Raw genomic sequence first — 25,135 nt, forward strand, 5'->3', positions numbered from 1 at the left:
CTTATTACTATATTGCTGAGAGAAGAAGAATTAAGTGGAGTCTCTCACTCAATGATTTAGAAAATGATTAAGGTCGCATGGTCACACCAGATCTCCAACAAGCAAACAATAAAATAATTAGAAAGAATACACGCAATTTTGGACTTGAGATTAATATTTGGAAATCCAAAGCAATGGAAATTACAAAAGTATTCCTATGACAACGAAAGTTGGCACTAAAACAGACCTAAAGAATAAGGTTAACCACTAGCAAGAAGCTCAAAAATAGCTAGACAAACGAAGCTTAGAATGTTACATGCATACATGGAGAAGCTTGATACTTCAAGAACTGATAAAATGCACAAAGGAGCAGTGGTTGTAAAAGTTACAAGGTAGTGTTTCACGTAAAGATCTTCGAATTTTTTCCCCTTTGGAGTCGCTTCTAGATATTTCATATTCCACGATATCCACCTCCTAAGTTAACATGGTGAATTTTCCTTACTATGTCTTTATTAAAATCCCGAATAAATAGAGTTACTAACAACATTTCAATTCAGTTGATTATTCGGAGTCATTTTGAGGCATGCTAAGCAGCAACTGTAATTGATGTTAACCTCCTCCTGTTGGGATAATATAGACGCGACTGTTTGTAGTCTTTATAAGGATAAAGAATGTTCTTAAGTGAATCTCTTAAGGATGAGGGTACCTCGGCATTGCTCATGACAACCTCGCTTTTGTATTTTGGCGTGGACATAGTAGGAAATTATATATCATCTCAGCTTCTACTGACTTAAATGATTGCCTCCTTCTTGTAGCGGTATTATTGTACCTGTCAAATCTTAACGGGATGATTGAATTGAAAGGTAAAGTGGTTTTTCAAAATCCGTGAGAGTCATCTAAAATATCCTCCTAAATGTTCGTTTTTAGATTCACTTTTGAAGTCATGAGATTATACTTCAATCTACCTAGTGAATGAAAATGACCAAAATAAGTTTTAAATGTTAAGGTATGATTATCTTTTAAGGATATACAAATATGCGAGTGAGAATATGAACAGCATTGTGTTGCAAATCCATGGGTATAATACATTCGAAATCTGTGATTTAAATGGATCAAATCTGCTAAAGGCACAGTTGATGTTCCTTCATAGCGATAGAGTCGATCATACGATATCTAGGGATTCTTCTACATTGTGACACAATGTTTGATTTTCTTATCAGATTTTTTAATTTATTTACAGAATTGTTTCGCAAATAATACATCTGTACCCGGTTATATAAATGGATTAAATATGCTGATAGCACAGTAAGGATTAATTTATAAATTTATTGACATTAACTGGGTAATAATTTCTTGATACGGGCCAATGACAGTTATACGAATTTCTAGAGTTCCATGTAATCTGTGGCATGGTATCTTATAAAACACAGGACAGAAGGAATAGTGGATAAGATCTCTCGAAGACGATAGTGAAGTATTCTTTAACATACCTGCAGTAGAAATAACTGGTCAACAACTGGTGACACTATACAATTGAAAGACTGAAAAGCTTTTTAAAATACTAAAATTAAATAAAATTAAATTTGTTTTCTAAAATGTTTGCTGGGTAATCCTCCTAAAGCAGTATTTACTTCTGTTTTTATGTGTATTTGCATGGCAAACAATTGTAAAGTAAATAGTATTAGTAACACGTCTATTATCATCTATGAAATGTACAACAAAAAAATAATAATAAACCAAAAATGTATTGTTGTGTATTGTTGTGTATCATTAGATAATTTATGTTAATAATATGCCTATAAACAAACACACACACACATATATATATTTAAATACATTAACAAATTATAACAGTACAAACTGTGTATGAGTCAGTCAAAGTTTAGTTTGCAGCAGCAACAAAAAATATATTTCAATTACAAATTTCTTTTAACAAAATTACACAGTTAAGTGGCAAATTATAGCACATTACGTTTATGAGGTAATAGTATTTGTATTATGTAGTGCAAATAAAACACGCAAAAATAAATTAAGCTTTTACAATGTTTATAAATATATGTCATTTACATTATTTCTTTACTCACAGGGGGCGAGGGGTGGTAAGTATTTGAAATTGTATTTTGCGTATATTTTTAATAACACACCTGGTGGTCGTTTTTTTTACTTTGTACTTAAAAACTAAAATATATAACGAAATTTATCTTTATTATTAAAGTTCTGTTAAAGTAGAGATGTTCAGGGTTTATAAAAAATCTTATTTATTTCTTTTATTTTTCCCCATTTATTACTAATGCAAATGTTACACTTATTTCTAGTAGTTTCTTTTTATTTCTAGTTTTCTTTTTTTATATTTTTTCACTTTCAGCACCACTTTTTCTGACAATTTGTTTAATGCGTTTTTATGTCTGTTGAGCGTATGTAATAAAGGTGTACGCTACTGTAGGTAAGCTAAACTAGATAGAGTTTTGTGAAAAACAAATATTTGTAACATCTTCAGAAAGAACATAAGGCTTCTTGGGACAGGAAAGGGTATGATCCAAAAGCAACTAATAACCAAAATACCATCATTTGAGCTTCTGTGTTCTTACTACACGGAATGGGTTGAATTCTTCAAATATCCTTTTCTGCTATAGCAACTTTGAAAGTTTTTGCATTGCCGATCGGTACCCATATCTAATATCTCTTTGGCTATCAGAAGATATTTCCACTGTTTTTTAGATGTTCTGCGTTCTGTAACATGATCTTCAACCCAGCCGCTCTGTCATCGGAATTCGATTATAATCATCAGGCAAGTAAATCCTTAGACAGTCTATCTCTTATTCTGCTTCTCAGGCAGGCAGAATGTCGAAGTTTTTTACGTGAGGCATGTTGCCCTATCTCATAGTGGTACTTTTTCAAGCACTGGGTAAGTAAAAAGTAAACAACTCACCACTGCCCCATTGTGTATCTTGTACGCAGGTTGGAATTTTTGTATATGGATTCAGCCGGTCCATGCACAATCTAATCTCTGACCATTGCTGCCCCGTTGCTTAACTTCCTAGATGTAAAACATCACTTCTGTTTACGTACCATATACAACTAATACCAACTCATTTCCAATGTTTAGTCCCACAATCACTTCTTATCCCAAAATATTGACTATACCTTATATCAGTCTTTTAATCGCAACTCACTCTTCGCGAATTTGGGTTTTAATCACAGCCACTAGTGGATCCCGAAGGAACCTCAACCAACTGACCAGCCATGACATAGTCCTGCAGGCAACTGGCCATCCGTACTACCCGATTATGTGGTTCTCTGGTAAGACCTATTTTCAATCTATGCAAGGACTAAGCCAGGCAGTAGACTGTAAACACCGATTTATAGTCCCGACCGAGTAGAGGTATTGGTAGCACCTATCTACCCAAGGATTAATGCCCGGGGGTGTCTTTTCAGGCAGACTACAAACAACATGGTCAATAAAATCAATGTCATTATATTTCCAACATTTCCAAGTATATGTGCACTTTGCTCAAGTTTTTAAGTTGTCTAATCTCTGACCATGGCGGCCCCGTTGCTTAACTATACAATCACGCACATGGGATGGCCTCTGTTATGTCAGTAACAGCACATAGAGAGGAAACCAGTAAACCAAAGTATGAATCATTCCATGGAAAAACACTGAGTTTTCTCTGAACAAACCCGGACAAGGAGGTGAATTCGATGGTTAAACTTTTACACTAAGTACTAATTCATCCAACACACTCATAAGAGAACAACAACCGATAGACTCTCACTAGATATACGGCCTGATGAGATCCGTATACCCCTACAGTTATCCTCTATCATATACATTTAATACTCATTTTCAACACTTAGTATCACAGTAACTCCACTGTAGAATATAAAGTTTTCGGTCGCCTTTTATTGTTTACGTTTTATAACGCCAAAGTGATACAAAAAGAGCAAAAGCTTTTTAAAAACATACACCCGAGGGAATGAGATCATGTGCAGCTAAACATGGCGTATGTGAGGACTTTTCGTTTCTTGGGAATAGAAACCACTTTGCAATTGGACTATGAAGTTGGTATATTGGGCCATCTGTGGTAGGAAATGTATATTTGCATATGTCAAGGCTATATAATGCCTTTGTTGCAAATCTTTTATACATTTGGACTAGGTGATTTAAATTGATCAAATATATCACCAAAGTTGGTCCTATTTTCTCAGAAGGAGTCCAATACCTGCACGTGAAAATCCGAAACTAAACCATGTGAGTTTAAAGATGTCTTTAGTACCACATGTTTCATATATTGATCTCATTGATTGATATATTAATCTTGTACCTTAAAGATCGTGTGATTGTGATAAGTCAGTGTGGTTAAGGTCGTAATTCCTTTTTTATTCCCTATTCCAAAGTTCATTTTAAAACTTGGTAATTTGAAAGACCTAAAGAATTACTTTGTTAAAAGCTATCGGTTTATATTAGAAGTTTAATAGAATCAAACTATGGATCATTAAGAATATGATCTAGTGTATCTCTGTTCTTGTTCCTCAATGATCATGTGATTGCGTAAAATCAGATTAACTATTACAGTATGGTTGAGGTCGTAATTCGGTTTTTATTCCATATTCCAAAGTTTTTAAAACTCGGTGATTTGAAAGACCTAGAGAATTACTTCGATAAAAGCTATTGTTTTATATGAGAACTTTATTAGAATCAAGCTTCGGATCTTCAATAGGATATAGTGCATCTATTTCGCTTGTCGAATGTATTGACAATATAAAGTTGGTGTTTATACCTATTCAAATCTTATGAAAGTCTTCACGATAAATATTTACTAATTTATTTAAGAAAGTTATTTACAAAGGGACTGTTCCGATAAAATAGTTTTAGAGTATAGGATAATTGACCGATATCATGGAAAATTCTTTGAAAGAGGCAAATTTTGTTTAGATTTCTTTTTAATTTACATTTAAACAAATTCTATAGACTGTTTTTAATATTTTCCATATACCTTTATCACAAGTGTGTTCCAATAAACGACAACTAAACACATCGAAATACATACTTCAGATATTGTAGTTTTACTTTACATAGGTAGTATATAAGAAGTACTTGTGCATGTGGTCTCAAAACTCAAAGTATACACTACCTATAGACAACAATAAAAAATAATAGAAAACTTAAAATGATTTTGAGGAAAACAATTTCAAGCAACTCTTGCCGTTTAAAGTGCAAAAGGCGAACAGCATTTCTAGGGTTTTTTCTTCTTCTTCATATTTTTCTTTACTTTTACCCAACATCACATCACTTAAGTTTTGCTTTTATTTTCAATTTTATTTCTAGTATATTTTCCTCTTGATAACTTTTTAAACTGATGTTATTTTCAACAACAACAATATGATATGTAAAAGAAAAACTTAAAAATTCATATGAAAAATATTAAAGACTGAATAATGAATGAAAGACGTTGATTCATGGAATGACGTTGATGTTTTTCTTTCAGTTTTTATTTTGCAAGTCAAACACACACGAAAAAAAGAAAAGAAAATGCGATGTAAAGGCGGACTTAAAGCGCGTGTTGCAGATGCATGAAAGTGATATTTCTTGGAACTAAAAAATCAAAGAATAAACAAAATGCAAAAACTAACAAACAAATTAAGGAGAAAAGCTGTTTATGGAAATTGTTAAAACTAAAGTAAAATATGATTATTTTTTTTCTTTAAATAATAGTTTATTTTTCCATAAGATCCTTGATTTTCTTATGTTTGATACTTTTGCAAATAGAACTTAATCCCTTGGTCTTTTCTATCTTCTGTTCTTTTTTTGGGTTTTTTATAGTAAAGTAATTTTCATAGATTTTTTTCTATTTGCCTACCATTAAGATAAGAAAAAAATCCATACAAATTCCATCTAAAAATCCTCTATAGATTTAAGCAAATACCTAAACGTAAAAGACCTTTCTGCTGTTTTATTGTATTCTTCTTATTTATTCCTTGTTTCCAACATAATCATCTACAACCTCATCATCATACACAACTGACAATGTATTAAATGTTTCCATCTTCATAACTATTTTTTTCTAGGTTTATTCCCCCAAAGGAGTTTTGGTTATTGCAACAACAACAACAACTATCTAGTAAAAGGCTTAATAGACAAATACAAAAAGTCAAAGAATCAAAAAGTGAAATCCAATAAGTAAAATAGATTATGAAAATAATGATGATGGTTTCTTATCATGGATGAAACAGCCGCAAAAAGAGATCATCCTAAATATGTCAGAGCGTTGCGAATCATTTAATTGGAATTTGATGAAAAATAAAGGGTGTTTTATCATACAATTTCTCGACTATTCTCGGTTATTCAAAATGAGAAATTGTTATAAATTCGTTTTTCAACAGTTGCCTAAAACTTCTAAGTTTTTTATTCTTTAATATTTTTCTAGCATCTCAAACATGTACTCAGTCCAGCATAACATCGAGAATTTTCGATTACTTAATACTGGAACCTTAAAACAATAGGATCTTTTGTGCGCTCCCTTAACAGAGCTCAGGTTTAATGCACTGAAATACTAAGTTACAGGAGACCACACAATGTATAAAGTTCTGTTATGTTATAGAGACAATCAATCTTATGATCATCGAGCCCAAATCGAAACCGAGGTCCGAACAAACGATATTCCTTAAATCCTTCAAGCAAGTATTAATTCTAGACATAGAGGGTATAATTAGTGCTACAGTTATTAAGTGGAAAATGATATATCTTAGCCTACTTACAGTGCTCTAACGATACATTTATATTCAGATGTAAACGCACACGCTAAGGTCTCAATAAAGCCAAAGATTTTCGAACAACATAAAGTGATTTGATGTTAAGTTCTTCCAACTAATGTGTTGAAATCACCTTCGTCTCAGAGAGTTCATGTTATTACTATATCTGAATGATATGAACCCCGAGGAGCTTCAATTTTGAATAGTTTGTTATTTTGTAACTGGACGAAATTCACTTACCATCAAGACTAGAATGCTGACTCCGCTAGCATAAAGAGTTTTAATATTGAGCTTTCGAACAGATATGGTCATCGTAATAATATATTTATAGCTTGAAGGAGTTCTTCTAACTAATGTCGCGAAATCCCCTTTGTCTAAGAAAGTTCACATTATGGCTATGTCTAAATGATATGAAACCCAGAAAAGTTTCATTTTCTATTAATTTGTTGTTTTGAAACTGGACGACATTAGTGTGACCTCAAGACTATTATGCTTTAACATATCAGAGAGCGATTTAGCTGACTTCGCCCTATTCACTGCCACAAACATAAACGCCACTCTCTCCACCATGTCACATTGAACACCAAGAAGGTTTGGTGTTACTGCAATCCGGGAGAAATGAAGTGCTACCAATATTCTTAATCTTCCTGTACTACAAAAGTTGGTTCCATATATATACCCGGCCTTTCCTTAAAAGGATTTAACCCAAAAGTCAAACCTGGGACCACGGAAACTAGTAGCCTTCAGAGCAGAGTTTCAGACATTGCCTTGTTTAGGTTATTAAAGAGAACCTTTTGGAGTGTACATGGTGGCTGTAGTTTAAATCCAAACTCGGGGCAAGATAACTGATTGAAATCAATGATTCGGAATACGTTCGTTGCACTGCCGAGAAAACAAAGGGGAGACATGTAGTCGAAGTGCTTTACGTGAGTACCTCGCTTGTGGCCCTTACACGCAGGTTGTACAATTTTTGTACATGGATGTTCCGGTCCACAGCACTTTGCTGAAGTACTCGAGCTATCTAATCTCTTGCCATAGAAGTCACGTTGGGGAAAACACGTGTCATGAGCAATCTTCCCCGACATAATGTCGCCCAACCACACTACAATGGCATTGTTGTTTCGGCAACAGCACCTAGAGGGACGTAACTGGTAGTATGAAACACGGATCATATTAATATTTCACCGTGTATCAGTCTTTTAACCAAGCACCTTCTTCCCACAATTTGGCTTTCAACCACAGCCACTACGTGGATCCCGAAGGAACCTCAACAAACTGACCAGCCAGGACATAGTCATGCGGGCAATTTGCCACCTGTAGTACCAGATTATGTGGTGCTCTGGTTAGACCTCTTTTCAATTCATTTATGATCAAGCCAAAAAATAAACTGTAAACACCAGTTTATAGTCCCGGCAAACTAGAGGTACTGGTAGCACCTCTTTACCCCGGGATTGCAATATACCATGATGGGACACTTATCACGGAAACATGCCCCGGGGGTAGCAGAGGGGAGACAGCGGCACTTAACGTTAGAAATAAGTTGGTATCAAGTGCGGTGAAAGTTTCGCATGTAGAATGACTATGACGAATGCATGGAAAGCGTGCTGGCGTGAATGGTGATGGATGTTAGGTATGATGATTATTCGGGAGATGTTGGACTATAAAATAAAAGGAAAAGGTATTTTATCGCCGTTTTCTACCGAGGTTTCTTGTTAATTTCAGTGTCTATTCGTTCTACGATTAGTTGTTTAATCTGCACAGCTACCACACAAATTACTCGAAGTCGGAAAGTGTGCGGAGGTTCTTGAGTTCGATTAAGAATACAATCGTTAATAATACACAAAGTCAAGAAGTATTCAAAGGTTCTTGATTTCGACTAAGAATACAATCGCAAATATTACACGTACAGTTAAAAAGCATTTAGAGGTTTTTGATTTCGACTAAGAATACAATACTACACGAACTCAAGAAGAATTCGGAGGTTCTTGAGTTTGACTTAGAATACAATCGTAAATACTAAACGAGTTTGTTACGACTGTAAGAAGAATTCGGGGGTCCATACAATCGACAACCTACAACTCACACTACCAAAGCAGATATTGTGTTAGCAATATCAGCTCTTTTTACATACTATTACAGAGTAAGTCCCAAAAATGTGTAGCAAACATTTTTCCTTTTTAAGGTTTTTATAAAAACTTTTTTCTTTATTGCTGTTATATTTTATACAAAATATTTCTTAAGAAGTTACTTACAAGTAACCACTTGTAAAAACTATCAAAAGAAAACTTTATAATTTTAAATGAAAATTTATACTTTAGGTATAAAAAATTTAAACATAAATTGATTTTCCCCATTCCATAGAAAATTCAGCAAAAAAGAGAAAAGGTCAAAGTTTTGTAAAATTTCAAGTGATCACTTGAAACCACAAAGAAAGCAATAACATGAAAAAACAACTGATAAAGTCCTTGAAAGTTACTGACACTTTCCTCTCGTTATTTTGCATATATGAAAAATGACTTTGGTATAAGAAAATTTTACAGGTACAAATACATGTACATAATACAAAAAAAGACAAAGAGGATAGGAAATATTGAATTGAAAAAAGTCCCTTAACTTAAGTGGCTAAAGGAGCAAGAGAAATATGAAGAGCAGGAAAAAAATCTAAGAAAATTGATTAAGTTTCTTTTTACAAAAATAAAAAGTACTTCTGGACACTTACCTGTATTGGGTGGTGTGGCAGTTGGTGTAAAACCTGCACCCGCACCGCCACCTACACTCTCTGCATGTAAAGATGATGAGGGTTGAGCCGCCAGCGGCGTAGAAGTCATAATATTATGATGTGATGATGAGTGTACACTGCCCATTAGGTCGGAGTTATTAATGTTGGGCTCTGGCAAAGAAAGCGGACCCGAAACATTAACATCCATATCTAAGGGAGGGGAATTTTCCCTTACACAAGACATTAAACCGCCAGACATGCTGAAAATGAACAAAAAGAAAAAGGAAATGAAAACAAATATAATTATTTATTATTATAGAAAAGTTAACAAACTATTAAAAGTTATTTCCTGCGTATAGTTCGTTGGATACAAAATCCTTTAAAGTGTTAAATCGACAACGTTGTATGCTTCTTGTGAAATTTTTCTAATTTCTTTTTCTTATTAATGGAATAAAATGCCCTTTTAATTTCCATTTAACCATATAACTACTATTATAGGGCTATAATGTTATTATTGCAACTAAACTACACCCCCCTCTACCTCTCATACCTATTACTAAGTTAAATCATCATAAGCAGTTTAAATATGACCTAAATTTTTTGTCATACGTTTAGTAATAGAGAAAGGGAACGACATGGATAGTGCAACCAAGTTATAGAGACATTATTGCCTTGGCACACCCGGCCAACTGTGGAAGGCCAAGTTAGTAAATATTATCAACACAATTTATACAAACATATATGTCTGCACAACTTTTTCTCATATGCTATAAAAAACGTTGCAAATATTACAAAAATTGTCATCTTTTAGTATGCGAAATGACAGGAAATAAATAAACCGGAAATTATATTTGAAATTATGATTCTATCGTTTATTCATTTCATGTTGTTGTTGTTATTTAGTTATTTTTATGATGCTGTGAATTGGAAAAAAACTATAAATATGATTTAAATAATTTCTTATATAGGGAGGCCATATTATTAACACTTGAATGGAGGTAACTATTTTTATACTCTACACTACTGTAGTGCGGAGCCTATACAACATTTGTGCTAATTTTGCAACAATGTAAAACAGCAACATCACTTAAAATAACTTCTGCTTTGATTTACCAACGTCTTGAAAACGTTTTGGTCAAATCTCATTAAAATCGATATATGATTTCTTTTGGCCCTTTTAGAGTATAATTTTAACAGACATATAATTTAAGTAACAATGTATTGCAGCAATCAAATACTCTATTTTCTCTAAATCCTGAAAGACGTGGTAAGTTGAAATAAAGCTTTAAAAGGAAAGCTCATCGAAGGAGATCGTGATCAAAGGCCATCACTGAATTAAGGTTCATTTCCAAAAGTTGAACGCCTTTCGAATGAAGGATGTGTTTTCAGAAATTCAACAGCAGTCTATATTCTAAAAAAGCTAGAACTTGAGAAATTAGCATATTGTATTTCGAAATTGTGCTGAAAAAGCTTCGTACATTGGATACCGAATAATATAAATAAAGAACTAATATAAATAAAACAAGTAAGAGTGCTACATTCGGCTGTGTCGAATCTTATATACCCTTCACCGTAGTGTATTTTAAACCAGCGTTGCGCGTTCATATTGTTCTAATTACGAAGATTTTCGGCAATTCACACGTACACAACCCGATCATAAATAAAACTCATAGCAAGAGCGTAAAAATTGCAAAAAAATTTTAAAAACAACAACGATATTTTCAAACAAGAAAATATCTTGCAAAAAACTCGTACACTCCAAAAACTTTTCAGGAATGCATAATATTAAAAATACATAAAAACAAACGTTTTCTAATATACAGTGTTGTTGTTGCTTATTTAACAAAGCATGAAAAAAATATGACATTTTTTGATAAAATTTTTAGAGGTTGTCTCGGATTTTTGCTCATATCTCCGTTATTTACCGACCGATTTTTCTGATTTTAAATAGCGATCTTCTCGAAAGCATGTCTAACAGAATTATTGAAGATTCGGATCTCGCCGATATCTGGGATCCTCTAAAAACTAATTTCAACAGACAGACAGACGGACATGGCTTATTCGACTCCGCTATCTATAAGGATCCAGAATATATATACTTTATAGGGTCGGAAAATTATATTATTGAAATTACAAACGGAATGACAAACTTATATATACCCTTCTCACGAAAGCGAAGGGTATAATAATATGATAGTTGTTGTTATAACAGCTCGACTGTGGCCGATAGTTCTTTTCTGGGGAAAAAATTTCGTTTAATACAACTATCGCTGGGTTGACAATCTTTGGCCGAGTATGACTCGCGTCGTTCCGGATCGAAGATCCAATTGTCGTGGAAACGTATATGACAGTTTTACTACTTGAATGCAAAAAGTAAAATGACTACAGATGCCTAAACATTCCGGTAACTGGGATGTGGCCGGAATAGCTGCAAGATATTTCTGAAGTCTACTTGTATGACTCGCGTCGTTCCGGATTGAAGATCCAATTGTCGTGGGAACGTATATGAAAGTTTTACTACTTGAATGCAAAAAGTAAAATGACTACAGATGCCTAAACATTCCGGTAACTGGGATGTGGCCGGAATAGCTGCAAGATATTTCTGAAGTCTACTTGCTTTTGTTGCCAAAGCTAAGCTCCACAATAGTTCAGAAACGATGATCAAAACTATTATAAGGTATAATAGTATAGCTAATCAATTGAAGTCGTTGGGGATACTGCTTGCGAATTGTAATTTACTAGTTCAAAAATAAGCATAACGGTCAAATGATTAGGTGGTCAACGGAATTAACTTGTCAAATTTTAAAGTTAACATGGGATTCGTATGATGACTCTATGACAAAAATAATGATAAGTTTCTGAAGGAAACTCATCATATGAGTTCTCTCTTTCAACGACTTAGGAAGTAAGAAGATGATTAATCACTTTATTATTAATAGAGAATGAATATGGTTATCATAGTTGAACTATTTGGAATAAACCCAAACGTTATTAAGGAATTTAATAGATTTCATAATGGAAATAGTGATAGCAGATAACAGCATTTCATAATCTCTATATAACAATTGGAGTTAAGAAGAATTCCATCTGGGTATTACAATGGGATTAAACAAAAATGGAACCAAGTACGCTGTTACAAAGTCTGGCTGCCTTATGAACATAATCTAACATATATCAAGTTCAATTCCTCGAAATCGAGTCAGAGAGTCGGGCGCATAAGGACATGGCCAAATCTCCATTGGAATTCGAGTCGGAAATTTGCAACACTGCAATATCAAATTCAATTCTGGAAATTCCTAAGAAATTCGATTAGGTGTCCACTATTAGAAAGACAACTATTTTTCGAGCTACACATGCTTTTAACCGCAGACTCCAATCACACTAATTCCAAACAAGTAATATAACTTTTTTTATAAAAGATGTATATAAGTGTCAAGACTGCTATAAACGTATCAGAGCTGTAATAGCATCAAATACCAAAATACTTGCTTTAATTTAATTATTAATCTTGCAGTGGATTTAAACATACTTTATATTATTCATCAGATTCAGCTGCTTTTAAGCTATTTATTCTCATACACTCTACACACAACAAAAGAATCTGTTGATTAATTTATGGCCGCATTTAATAAATCTCTACAATGAACAGAAAACAAATGAATTGTCAATCTTCTTCATCAGCCAGCTATTTTATATGCAGAATAAATATCAGGTATTGATAAATTTATACCATAGACAGATACTCCTATGTTGGTAGAAATAAATGAAGCTATAAATACCCGACAGAACAAAGAGCTATTTGCATTGTTGTATGAAATGAGTGACACCGGTCAAGAATAACGCAATATGTGCGGTAAAGCGTATAAATATATATGTATTACTTCGGATTTAACAAACTAACTACTTAATTAACTAACTAACTAACTAACTAACTAACTAACTAACTAACTAACTAACTAACTAACTAACTAACTAACTAATTAACTAACTAACTGACTAGCTAACTTGTCCTACGAGGAAGTCAATCGTCACCCTACACCCTACAAAGAGACAGGTCAAAAATAGTCAAAGGATGGTAATCTCCAAATGGGTTCTTGGAAGTCAGTCACATTACTAGCTATTTAACTGGCGCTACTTTTCTTGCTATAAAACTAGGACATGGCCTAGTTCTGGGATAGTGACGATTTACTTTTATTCTTGATGAATGGCCCAAAACATGAAAATTGGAGCCAATAGGTAGTAAGATATTAATGGAAATAAAGGTTCAAAATTTCAAGTGTCTACTCTCTAGAATACTATGAGACATCAATGTGACGATTGTCCCGAAAGATATAAAAGATGGGTAAAATAACTACTTTCGGAAGTTCAATAAAACGAAAACAACTTTTAAGAGTCTAATCTCTAGAGTACTTGGAGACAGTAAAGAGACGATTGCCTCCGCTCTCGCTTACAAAGGCGACACTAAAGTGACGACTGTCTTCATTCTCGATTACAAAGAGTTTATTTGTGACAAAAGACCAAAAACTTACGAATTGGAGTCAGCCAGGTGGTAAGATATTAATGGAACTAAAATTTAAAAATTTCGAGTGTCTACTCTCTAGAATACTATGGGACAATAAAGTGACGATTAACCCGAAAGATATGAATTTGAGTCAACCAGATGGTGGCATATTAGTAGAAAGTAATAATCATATATTCAAAAGATGGGTAAAAGCTACTTTCGGAAGTACAACAACTTTTAAAAGTATAATCTCTAGGTTGCTTGAGGACAGTAAAGAGACGACTGTCTCCGCTCCCGGTTACAAAGAGAACACTAAAGTGACGACTGTCTTCATTCTCGATTACAAAGGGTACATTCGTGACGAATGATCCAAAACATACGAATTACAATTATCCAGTAATTAGTGAAAATTAATGTCTTTTTCATATGTATTGACTCTTTGTCGAACTGCTGGGTAGTTAACTTGACACAACTAGTGAACACCCAAGCTACTTGTGGTTGCTATTTCGCTGCTTAATTTGGAGAATAGTAATAGTTTATCGAAATTGCAGGGTTCATTTCTTTGCATACGTATGTGTGTTTTAGTATCTATTCGTTGTTTATAATTTTTTTATTCCAGCAATAGATTTAATACTTCAACTTGTATAATTGACTCAGCATGAAAGATTTATGGATGCGTAAAAGATTTATTGATTTTAACTAATAGATTTTTTTTCAAAAATCTCAAATTTTATGTGTGAAATTTCAATATTGAAATTTTTAGACAAAAAATACTTGAGCTTTATATTTCCATCATAAGCATTGATTGATTTGAAGAATTTTGTTAAGAGACAGAATTTGATTTTGAGGTGAATAAATAAAAATCTCAAAGGAACTTGACAACACTTCTTAACGGTAACTAACTAACACAGAACTAGTCCAGTGACTGGTGCTTTGGGTATAGTTTCGGTATAAACATTTAAGAAGATGTTTTCCTTATTAGAGTGTGGTTAAACACTTGTTTGTTATAGAATATTATCACCAAATCCTTATGTCATTAATCTTAAGCTGTACTAACGGCTACATTCAAGCTATTAAATGTTACCACAGCAACTTCATTAAATTTAATCCTAAACATACGTCTCCCTTTCTAGTGGCATTCAGTTTAATGTAACTTCTCGTGTAATAAGTATTTTTAATTTTACTTTTAAACATAAATACTTCCTTAAGACTTTAATCATCATCACTTGAATCCCCTCCCTCATTCATACTACATCTCGCAGGCTAAATGAAATTATTATTATATATTTTTTTTTGTTTCAAATTAACTTTAATTCATACACACTTTTACTTTCAATTTCAACAAATTGCTGTTAGTTGCTTTATTTCTCATTTGTGGCAGCAACACTAAAAATGAAGCATTTAGTTTAGAGCCACTCCACCCTTTTTAAGTTTTTGTGTTTTTAGAGTCGGGAAACTAAAAAAAAATAAAATCATGAAAGAAAACTTTATGCTTGATTCCATTTATTGTTTGCATTTCATTGTATCAAAGAAACATTTACAGAAAATAGAAACAAGTAGGAAAAAGGTGAAGGGCTTGATCGACTTTATAAGAACCTACACCAAAGATGTTTAAAGGGTGAAATTCTCCAGATTTTTGCATTTACAAGATATAACCCGACTTTCATTATTATTTCGGTCCTATAATGGATCAATTCTTTGGAAATTGCTAGACTGATTAGTCATGTTCTGATAAAGGTCCTTAGTGGACAAAATTATTAAGGATTTTATAAAGAACTTTATTATTTAGAATACATAGAACAGCGATTCTTACATCTCAATATATCACGACACTTATACACCTATGGCCTCTGAAAAATGATTCTGATCCAACATAAACCAATATTATTGGTAGTTCTTTCTTCATTCACGATCGTAGGGTGTAAAACTTGATTTAAAAAATATATTTGTTCCTCAAAAATGAATCGAGGCATAGAGATATGGAAAAGGAACAATTGCTATTGCCTAAGCCTTTTAATTAAATAAAACTGTTTATAATTCGTTGTTCATGATGTTTCATTCAATTTCAGAGGGATATAAGCTTAATAGAGGAATTATTATGATGTCTGTTGTACAACTATGTTGTTTAATAGCGCTAATGATGAAATGAATTGAAATTATTGAGTTTGATGAGGAGCTCTGGCTATATGATATATGGGTTGTTATAATGCATTTTCATGTAGTGTGAATGTGTTGTAGTAAACATTTTAGTTGTATACATACAAAAATTACAACATATTGTAAGTTTAGTACATAAGTGGTTAAATTGATAAGTAATTGAACATAGCTACATGAAATTTAAAGACTAGAGAGTACGATTAGGTTAAGGTTTTGGTAGGTGTTACCCTAGTGTTCGTAGAAGTCAATTTGATTATTACTCTCTATTTTGATTTACAAAGTTTAAGATAATCTTTAGGCATATCCCAGATAACTCATTCAAACTAGATAAAACAGCAAGGCCGAAACATTCAACTTTCTCTCTCATCGCACCATTCTTAACAAATTCGTCAACTATACAGTTTACCTGACTATGTCATTCAGAGATACCCGGCTATCCGTATATATACATATATCACCCGATTTTATAGTAAATATCTCTGCCCGTAAACACAAAAAAGTTATGGAGCCTGAAAGAGAATATGCCCTATGCTTTTACTACCATACCCTAGAACACAGAAGTTTAGTTTGATTGCAGATTAAGGGAGAATTGAATCGCCATCAGGTCACCTTGTAACTAATTCATTTTTAGGTAGCAAGGCCTTCGTTGGCAGCGTGCGCATTGCTCCCGTGATCAGGATTGCAATTGTTCAATTCACAATCAAGTTGTATATTGTATCTACTAAGTGTAGTAACAGTGATAGTAAACAAAAGTAAAAAATAATATTAAACTAATTAAACGAGCAAAATAAACCAAATTAATTATTCCACATTTTAAACTAATAACAATCAGTTTTTAATAAAATTCTATTTTTGTTTTGGTAAACAGCTGTTTGTTTGTAATTTCTGTGTTACCACTTTATAGTTTTTTATGCTAAAATCGATTGAATTTTTTATTTATATGCTGAAATAAACAATTGACAACACTGAATTTTCTTACGACATTCTAAAAACATATGAAAAATTATCGTAATAGTTGTATAGAACCTTTGCATAGAAAATACCAACAACATTGTTATGACTATTGTAGCATCTGCTGACATACAACGCTACAACATCGATTGTGAATTGAACAAATATTTCGTAAGGTACGTTCGACGGCTGCACAATGAGAAGCATTTTCCAACGCTTGCCACCATATGATAACATACGATATTTCAAGTTAAAGATAAATCCATAATAAGTTTTGAATAATTGAACTAAAATCAAAGGTTTGACCGAGTGAAATTTTTGTTCAGAGTTTTAACCCCGAAAAGCGTCTAGTTCTGCTCTGTTCTAGTTCTGTTCTAGTTCTGTTCTAGTTCTGTTCTAGTTCTGTTCTAGTTCTGTTCTAGTTCTGTTCTAGTTCTGTTCTAGTTCTGTTCTAGTTCTGTTCTAGTTCTGTTCTAGTTCTGTTCTAGTTCTGTTCTAGTTCTGTTCTAGTTCTGTTCTAGTTCTGTTCTAGTTCTGTTCTAGTTCTGTTCTAGTTCTGTTCTAGTTCTGTTCTAGTTCTGTTCTAGTTCTGTTCTAGTTCTGTTCTAGTTCTGTTCTAGTTCTGTTCTAGTTCTATTCTAGTTCTCTTCTAGTTCTCTTCTACTTCTGTTCTAGTTCTATTCTAGTTCTATTCTAGTTCTGTTCTAGTTCTGTTCTAGTTCTGTTCTAGTTCTGTTCTAGTTCTGTTCTAGTTCTGTTCTAGTTCTGTTCTAGTTCTGTTCTAGTTCTGTTCTAGTTCTGTTCTAGTTCTGTTCTAGTTCTGTTCTAGTTCTGTTCTAGTTCTGTTCTAGTTCTGTTCTAGTTCTGTTCTAGTTCTGTTCTAGTTCTGTTCTAGTTCTGTTCTAGTTCTGTTCTAGTTCTGTTCTAGTTCTGTTCTAGTTCTGTTCTAATTCTGTTCTAGTTCTGTTCTAGTTCTGTTCTAGTTCTGTTCTAGTTCTATTCTTGTTCTATTCTAGTTCTGTTCTAGTTCTATTCTAGTTCTGTTCTAGTTTTGTAATATTCCTAATGCTAATGTTTTAGCTAAGACTAAATAGTACGGTAGATAATTCGCATAACTACATATTCATGCTGCCACCTGACTGACAAGTGCTCACTTTCAACACCTTCAGTAACTTAACAAACCGATCACGTAGCACAAATTTATGGCACATGGACTTTACATAATGATTGTTGATTGCATTCAACACGGACTAGGGGTATAAATGAATATGAGTTTTGAATAGACGTTGTGTTGCAGCACACATACATATAACGCCTGGAGTCATTTTGATTATGTTGTTGAACAATATGTATGAATTGTCTGTCCGTCACTGAGTACGAATGGAGCGTGTATATTTTGAAAAGTTTTTAATACAATTCTTAGGGATCTTTTTGCCACAAGTTTTTATTGCAATTTTGTTTCGTGGTATTTTGTTAAGTTCGTGATTGTAAATGTTGTGGCAAGCTGCTGTGCGTAGAAAAATTATTTTAGAAATTTTGTATTTTTTTTCTAACATTGTTTCTTGATTTCGTTGTTCTAAGCAATTTTAGTAGATTTCATCAATGGTTTCCGTTTTATATATAATTTATTTTCTTAACATGTAATAAACATGTTACGAGTTGATTTAAACAATAAGTTCTGAAATAGCCTCAAGGTGTAAGTATAAAAATCAACATCTTGAGAAATAGTTTAAAAATTACAAAATTGTTTTATATTTATTTTAGAGAAATATTAATGCAGTTGTTAATTAAATGAATTATTCAAGATTAGCTGAGAAAAGTTTTGGTATGATTTGTTAAAAGAAAACAAAACCTTAACATACTTTGAGGGTTTAGACAAATTATGCTTGATTTTGAGATGATGAACATAGTAGAGCAGTGATGGGCGATACACACTAAGATTGTGTAAACTTTAAAACAACATATGGTACATTCACATTGACGAAATTTTTTATATAATTATAGTAATTTTACAATATTTTTTTGAGGTTTTTTCCTCAAATATTTGATCAATGTGAACTTTCCATAATTTAATTTGATTTTCCCTAAATTCTAATCGCATGTTGTTTTGTTTGCGATTTCTTTTATTGTTACAACATTATTTTCATTTTTATTCTTTTATCATAAAAATGATTAATTACTTTAATTTTTCTGTTTAGATTTCCTTGAAATTGTTTAGATCCTTTTGTTTCTACACAATGTGGGTGCGTGTGCTCAAGGATATACAAAGTATGCCATCAGAGAATTTTTTGTGTGTGTTTTTGGTATAGAAATTGTAAATAAATCATTTAAAATTTATGTTCTCAGCGTCTTACTTAGATTGTGGTTTTGACTTATTTTTTTTTGGGGTATACTCATCATCTTAGACTGAATAAAAACTCAAAAATTGTAATTTAAGTTTGTGGACTTTGGTTACATTTTGTTTGAATACCTTAGGGGAGTTTTAACAACAACTACTATAACAAACAACCAATATAAAAAATTAATTAACTCATCATTTTGCACACTTTTGTTAAAATAATCTTCATACAGATGAAGAGATTAAAGGTTTAAAACTTAACTTGATATTTATTTACTTGGAAAATTGCTTTTAAACTTAAATAAGTCTGAAAATGTTTGAGGTTAGTTTAAGTGGTTAAAAGTCAATATATTGACTAGCATTCGAATTCAGTGATTAAATTGATTTGTTGACTTTGTATTTAAACAAGTTTATATAAATTTGTAAATAAATTCTCAAATTTATAAAAGTAGTTTTCAAATTAAGATATTTTTTAGTAACTTTAGTTATTTTTTAGTCCAGTTCTGTTCTAGTTCTGTTCTAGTTCTGTTCTGGCTCTGTTCTAGTTCTGTTCTAGTTCTGTTCTAGTTCTGTTCTATTTCTGTTCTAGTTCTGTTCTAGTTCTGTTCTAGTTCTGTTCTAGTTCTGTTCTAGTTCTGTTCTAGTTCTGTTTTTAGTTCTGTTCTAGTTCTGTTCTAGTTCTGTTCTAGTTCTGTTCTTTTCTAGTTCTATTCTAGGTCTGTTCTAGTTCTATTCTAGTTCTGTTCTAGTTCTGTTCTGGCTCTGTTCTAGTTCTGTTCTAGTTCTGTTCTAGTTCTGTTCTATTTCTGTTCTAGTTCTGTTCTAGTTCTGTTCTAGTTCTGTTCTAGTTCTGTTCTAGTTCTGTTCTAGTTCTAGTTCTGTTCTAGTTCTGTTCTAGTTCTCTTCTAGTTCTGTTCTAGTTCTGTTCTAGTTCTGTTCTAGTTCTGTTCTAGTTCTGTTCTAGTTCTGTTCTAGTTCTGTTCTAGTTCTGTTCTAGTTCTAGTTCTGTTCTAGTTCTAGTTCTGTTCTAGTTCTGTTCTAGTTCTGTTCTAGTTCTGTTCTAGTTCTGTTCTATTTCTGTTCTAGTTCTGTTCTAGTTAATTTCTTATTTTATTTTAATTTTTTCCAAGTTCGAAGTGATTGTGTATATAAAATTCTAAAATTCTCTTTTATAAATTCTTAATTTATCGATTTTTTCAACCACAAATTATAACCTTGATATGTATCAGTACGAATAAGTTGGTTAAAAAATAGAAAAGTGTGCAAATAATTAAGATAAAAATGTGTAAAAACTTCTATACCTAAAAATTAATAAATAATCTTCTTTAAAAATTACAAAATGCCACAGACAAGAGTATGAAAATATGTATGTATTTTAATGAACACAGACTTGGCAAATTTCCAACCATTTGCATTAAATCAATTAATATTGGAGCATTTCAAAAAAAAAAAAAAACACCTACGGTTACATGTGTAAATTTTGTAGTATAATGGTTAAAAAAATATATAAATGAACTTTTATAATTTTTATTCATAGAATTCAATCAATATTGAACAGCAGCAGCAACCAATATTTGTTTTCAGATACTTTTGTTTTAGCACATGATAGCAAAATTTAAAAAAATATATATAATTTGTTTTTTATTTGTTACTACTCTTGAATTTGGGGGAGGGGGTGTTTTAGATTTCAATAAATGTATAAATTAAACAAAAAGTTCATTTCATTTAGTCACCCCATCTATCCATCTATGTAACCATTTGTGTCATCATGATTTCCATTGGTTTGTTAGAGAGAGAGAGATGATGAATTTGAAATGTTGTATAAAATTTCAATGAAAGTGACAATGACAATGACAGTAGCAGTGACACTTGTACGAATTACAAGGAAATAAAATATTTTATGATGATAATCATGTCAATTTTCATAATTATGATGATGATGGGGCAATTGTTGTTTTTGTGGTTGATTAACATATTATTTGTGGGAGGTTGATTAAATAAAGTTTTATGTAAATATAAAATGAGGTTTAAGCAAATGTTACAATAAAATATTAAATTTTTTAATCCACATTTTGAAATATTGTCAAATCGATCAACAGAGATTCATCTATTGGGGAAAGAATTGTGACTATGTAATAGTATGAAGCAAATAAATCCCTCTGGTTCTTTATCCCAATACAGACAGTAAGTCTTCTTTTTTTCCTAGAACCACTTTCATTTTATTTAATTCGTAGACAAATTAACAAGAATTGTGAATTTTAATTGAAAATGAAGTGCGACAAACAATGTTTTTACTTAAGCACAACAGCAACAACAACAAATATATAGCAATGCAATGTCAATGCTACAATTAATTGATGACACAGCTTAAATATGTTGCAAATAAGCATGCATCCCCCCATTAGAATTATTAATCAGTCACAATAAAAAGAGTTCAACTAGAGTTCAAGGCAAAATGTTGACTGTAGGAGGAGTGTTAATTAATATTAATTTATATAATAAAGAACACTAACGAGAATTATTATGAATATTTTTTTAGGAATAAGTCATATAAACATTTTGTTACGTAGATATAATATTTATGCAATAACCCAGCAGTTTTGAAACGATTTGATATATCCAGTGCTACAATTTTCCATTTAAAAAAAGTATATATCTAGATACAGATCTTGTATTAATTAGCTAATATTACCACTAATAATGGCAGTCTCCACAAACAGTAGGGCATTTCTCATTCAGTAATCGACATACATTTACATTTGTTTAATAAAACATACATTTATGTGCCGTGCCAGTGAATGTGTTAATAATTATGTAGTAAAAACATTTAATGTACTGCCTTAAGGTATGCTTTAAATTTATGTTTTATTTAATTTTACAACATCAATACCACTACATCACCATATGTATGGTAAACATAAGAAAAAAAATCACATCATATTGTTAAATTTCTGTTTGTATATTTTTTTCTTTATATGACTTGCTGCTGTTGTTGTTATTTAACACGATTTATGTTTATGCTGCTTTATGACTCTGTGTTTTTCTTGATGTTCTTGTTGTTGTTGTCTTTAGTATTAGTTAAATGAATTAAAAAAGAAAGAATAAAATAAGCCTCGTCATATACATACAAATCTTTGTAATAACGTACAAAGAAGACAAATCTACAAAAGACAAAAATCGCACGCTTTGGTGTTAATTTCAAATATCTACTTTTGTCGTTGTTGTTTTTGTTGTTATTGTGACTGTAAGTACTTTGTTTTGTTGGTTCCACTGCGGTTTGCTTTTCACATTAAAAAAATTGAGAAAATCATAATTTCATTTTACCAGAACAACAATAACATGGACTCTTACTCTAGTTATAGGAAGATAGGGATTTTTGATATTTTTGATATCTCAATAATAGTACCAAAACCATAAGTTGGTACTTTTTATAAAGTAATAGAACCAGTAACTATAGGAGTGTAGGTATGTATGAGTGTTCTCAAATTTAGACTAAAAACAGGAGGACGGTTCGGTTAACACTAACTAACTAATTAACTAACTAACTAGCTAACTAACTAACTAACTAACTAACTAACTAACTAACTAACTAACTAACTAACTAACTAACTAACTAACTAACTAACTTACTAACTAACTAACTAACTAACTAACTAACTAACTAACTAACTAACTAACTATCTAACTAACAAACTAAATAACCAACGAACTTACTAACTAAAGGGCACGTCATCAATGTATACTGGACTCTTTTGGAGGTTATCCATAATCATAGGACGTGTCTGATGGCATATCAAATACAGAATACCTTCGTCGGAAACTTTGAAACGCTGATAGAATGTCTTGGTCAAGCGGAACATTAGAGCAAATGGCCTTAGGTTCTTTTTTAAAGAACCATGTGCATAATCATAACACAAGCCACCAGGCAGAAGTCCGAGACAAAAAAGCTTTAACTGAAACTCTGCAAGAGGTAATGTAAGGTAAGGGAGCTCCATGAACTATCTACGGGGTTCTCTAACTATCGGTTAGAGAATAATGAAACGGACTATAGGTCAGTCTATAGTCTGGACTTTAGGTCAGTCGATAGTCTGGACTATAGATCGGTCTACAATGTGGACTATAGATCAGTCTATAGTCTGGACTATAGATCATTCTATAGTCTGGACTATGGATCAGTCTACAGTCTGGACCATAGATCAGTCTATAGTCTGGACTATAGATTTGCAAATACCCTATGTGACGACCCTAATAAGAGCAAGACAAAAAAATCTCCTCAAAATGAGCAAGTCTAAAGTTATTATGATGTTATTCTGAGTGGACAGGTTTACAATCACAACTATTCATTTGGACGTGCTTATACATACGAATGTAGAGAACAGTGAACTTCTAAATCATTTTCATTGCCACCGTCACTTATTCGCCGAAATTAGATCCAAGTATCTAAAGTGATGTTATTCCCGAAATAACATTCCTTACTAACACTGATTGAAAAATTCTTAGTGCTTACGTCCAGGAAACTGAGATTCTAAATATTAAAAATTAAGAATTCAATGAAGCATTTTTTTCATTGAAAGTAGAGCACAACAGGCCCGATAGTGGGCTAAGTGTCATTCTTCGGGTTTGATGTATTCAACCTAAAGTAACCTAATGTATACCGTTCTGCTGAAATCACTCCGAATTGACCTGTTTCACAAACATTAGTACCTTACAAAAAGTACTTTTTGTACCACTGTAATATTCCACTCTAATACTCTATTTATTTTAAACCGGGAACTCTTATTAATCATACACATGCACCAACTCACTTCTAAAAGTACTCATTTTACTTTTTTTTTGCTTTTGTAACAAAAATTAATGTTGTTATTACTTTTAGTATATTTTATACAAACATACTGTTTTGTTGTAGTCATAAAAACATGGAACTTTGAAAACAAAAATTATACAAAGATCCAAGCAACACAAAAAAAGCTCTACATAATGTAATGTAATAAAGTTAAATTAAACATTATAAAAATGAAAAAAGTAGTAGCAGCAAACAAAAATATATCATATCTCGACTTAAACATCTTTTGCACATTATTGTAGTCAATTTGTTAAGAGTGCAAATTCATTTAGATATTCAGACCAGACCAGTCAGCCATTCCATCATCTTTAGTCGTCTATTTGTGTAAAAGTTCATAAACTTTATTAAGTATAACTTTCATTGTGCCGTTTATCACTATATAGAGGAAATACACGAGTAAATGAACACACAGCAGCAGAAAAAAAATTGGATTTATATTTTTTTATCTTTTCGCCAAAAGGAAACCAAAACAGCGTGTTCCTATAGAATTCGATATGGTTGCAAATGGTATTGATGTTTATTACGAAACTGATTAGAGGAGATAAATAAAATAATTGGATTTAATTACAATTAGTTACAATAAAAAAACGATTTGAATCTTTATAAAACTTAAATTCGCATGACAATCCACAGTCCTTTTGTGTGTGATTTATGAGCTTCAAAGCAATGATATTTAGCAATTTTTTTTTAACAAGAGAAATTTGACGTTTTCTATAAATGGAGATTTAGTAGATTACCACTACGATCTTTTTTATACTTTTTCTAACTTATAAACTTTCGATAAGAAGTCAAGTCAATAGTCTAGTCTATAGTCTAGTCTATAGTCTAGTCTATAGTCTAGTCTATAGTCTAGTCTATAGTCTAGTCTATAGTCTAGTCTATAGTCTAGTCTAT

The 25,135-nt window shown here is 32.1% G+C and overlaps 1 protein-coding gene across 3 annotated transcripts in view; it reads right to left on the minus strand.

The window, feature by feature from the left end:
- LOC111679747 (serine-rich adhesin for platelets) overlaps positions 1-25,135 on the minus strand; it is a 170,368-nt gene that overhangs the window by 74,902 nt on the left and 70,331 nt on the right. For all 3 annotated transcript variants that reach the window (XM_023441345.2, XM_046955327.1, XM_046955326.1), the window contains one exon: positions 9,452-9,711. In XM_023441345.2, the coding sequence (XP_023297113.2) occupies positions 9,452-9,710 (259 nt within the window). In that variant the 5' untranslated portion in view covers position 9,711. The remainder of the gene's footprint in view (positions 1-9,451; positions 9,712-25,135) is intronic.

The sequence above is a fragment of the Lucilia cuprina genome, chromosome 6 (assembly GCF_022045245.1).
Source record: "Lucilia cuprina isolate Lc7/37 chromosome 6, ASM2204524v1, whole genome shotgun sequence".
In the NCBI taxonomy this organism is placed as follows: Eukaryota; Metazoa; Arthropoda; class Insecta; order Diptera; family Calliphoridae; genus Lucilia; species Lucilia cuprina.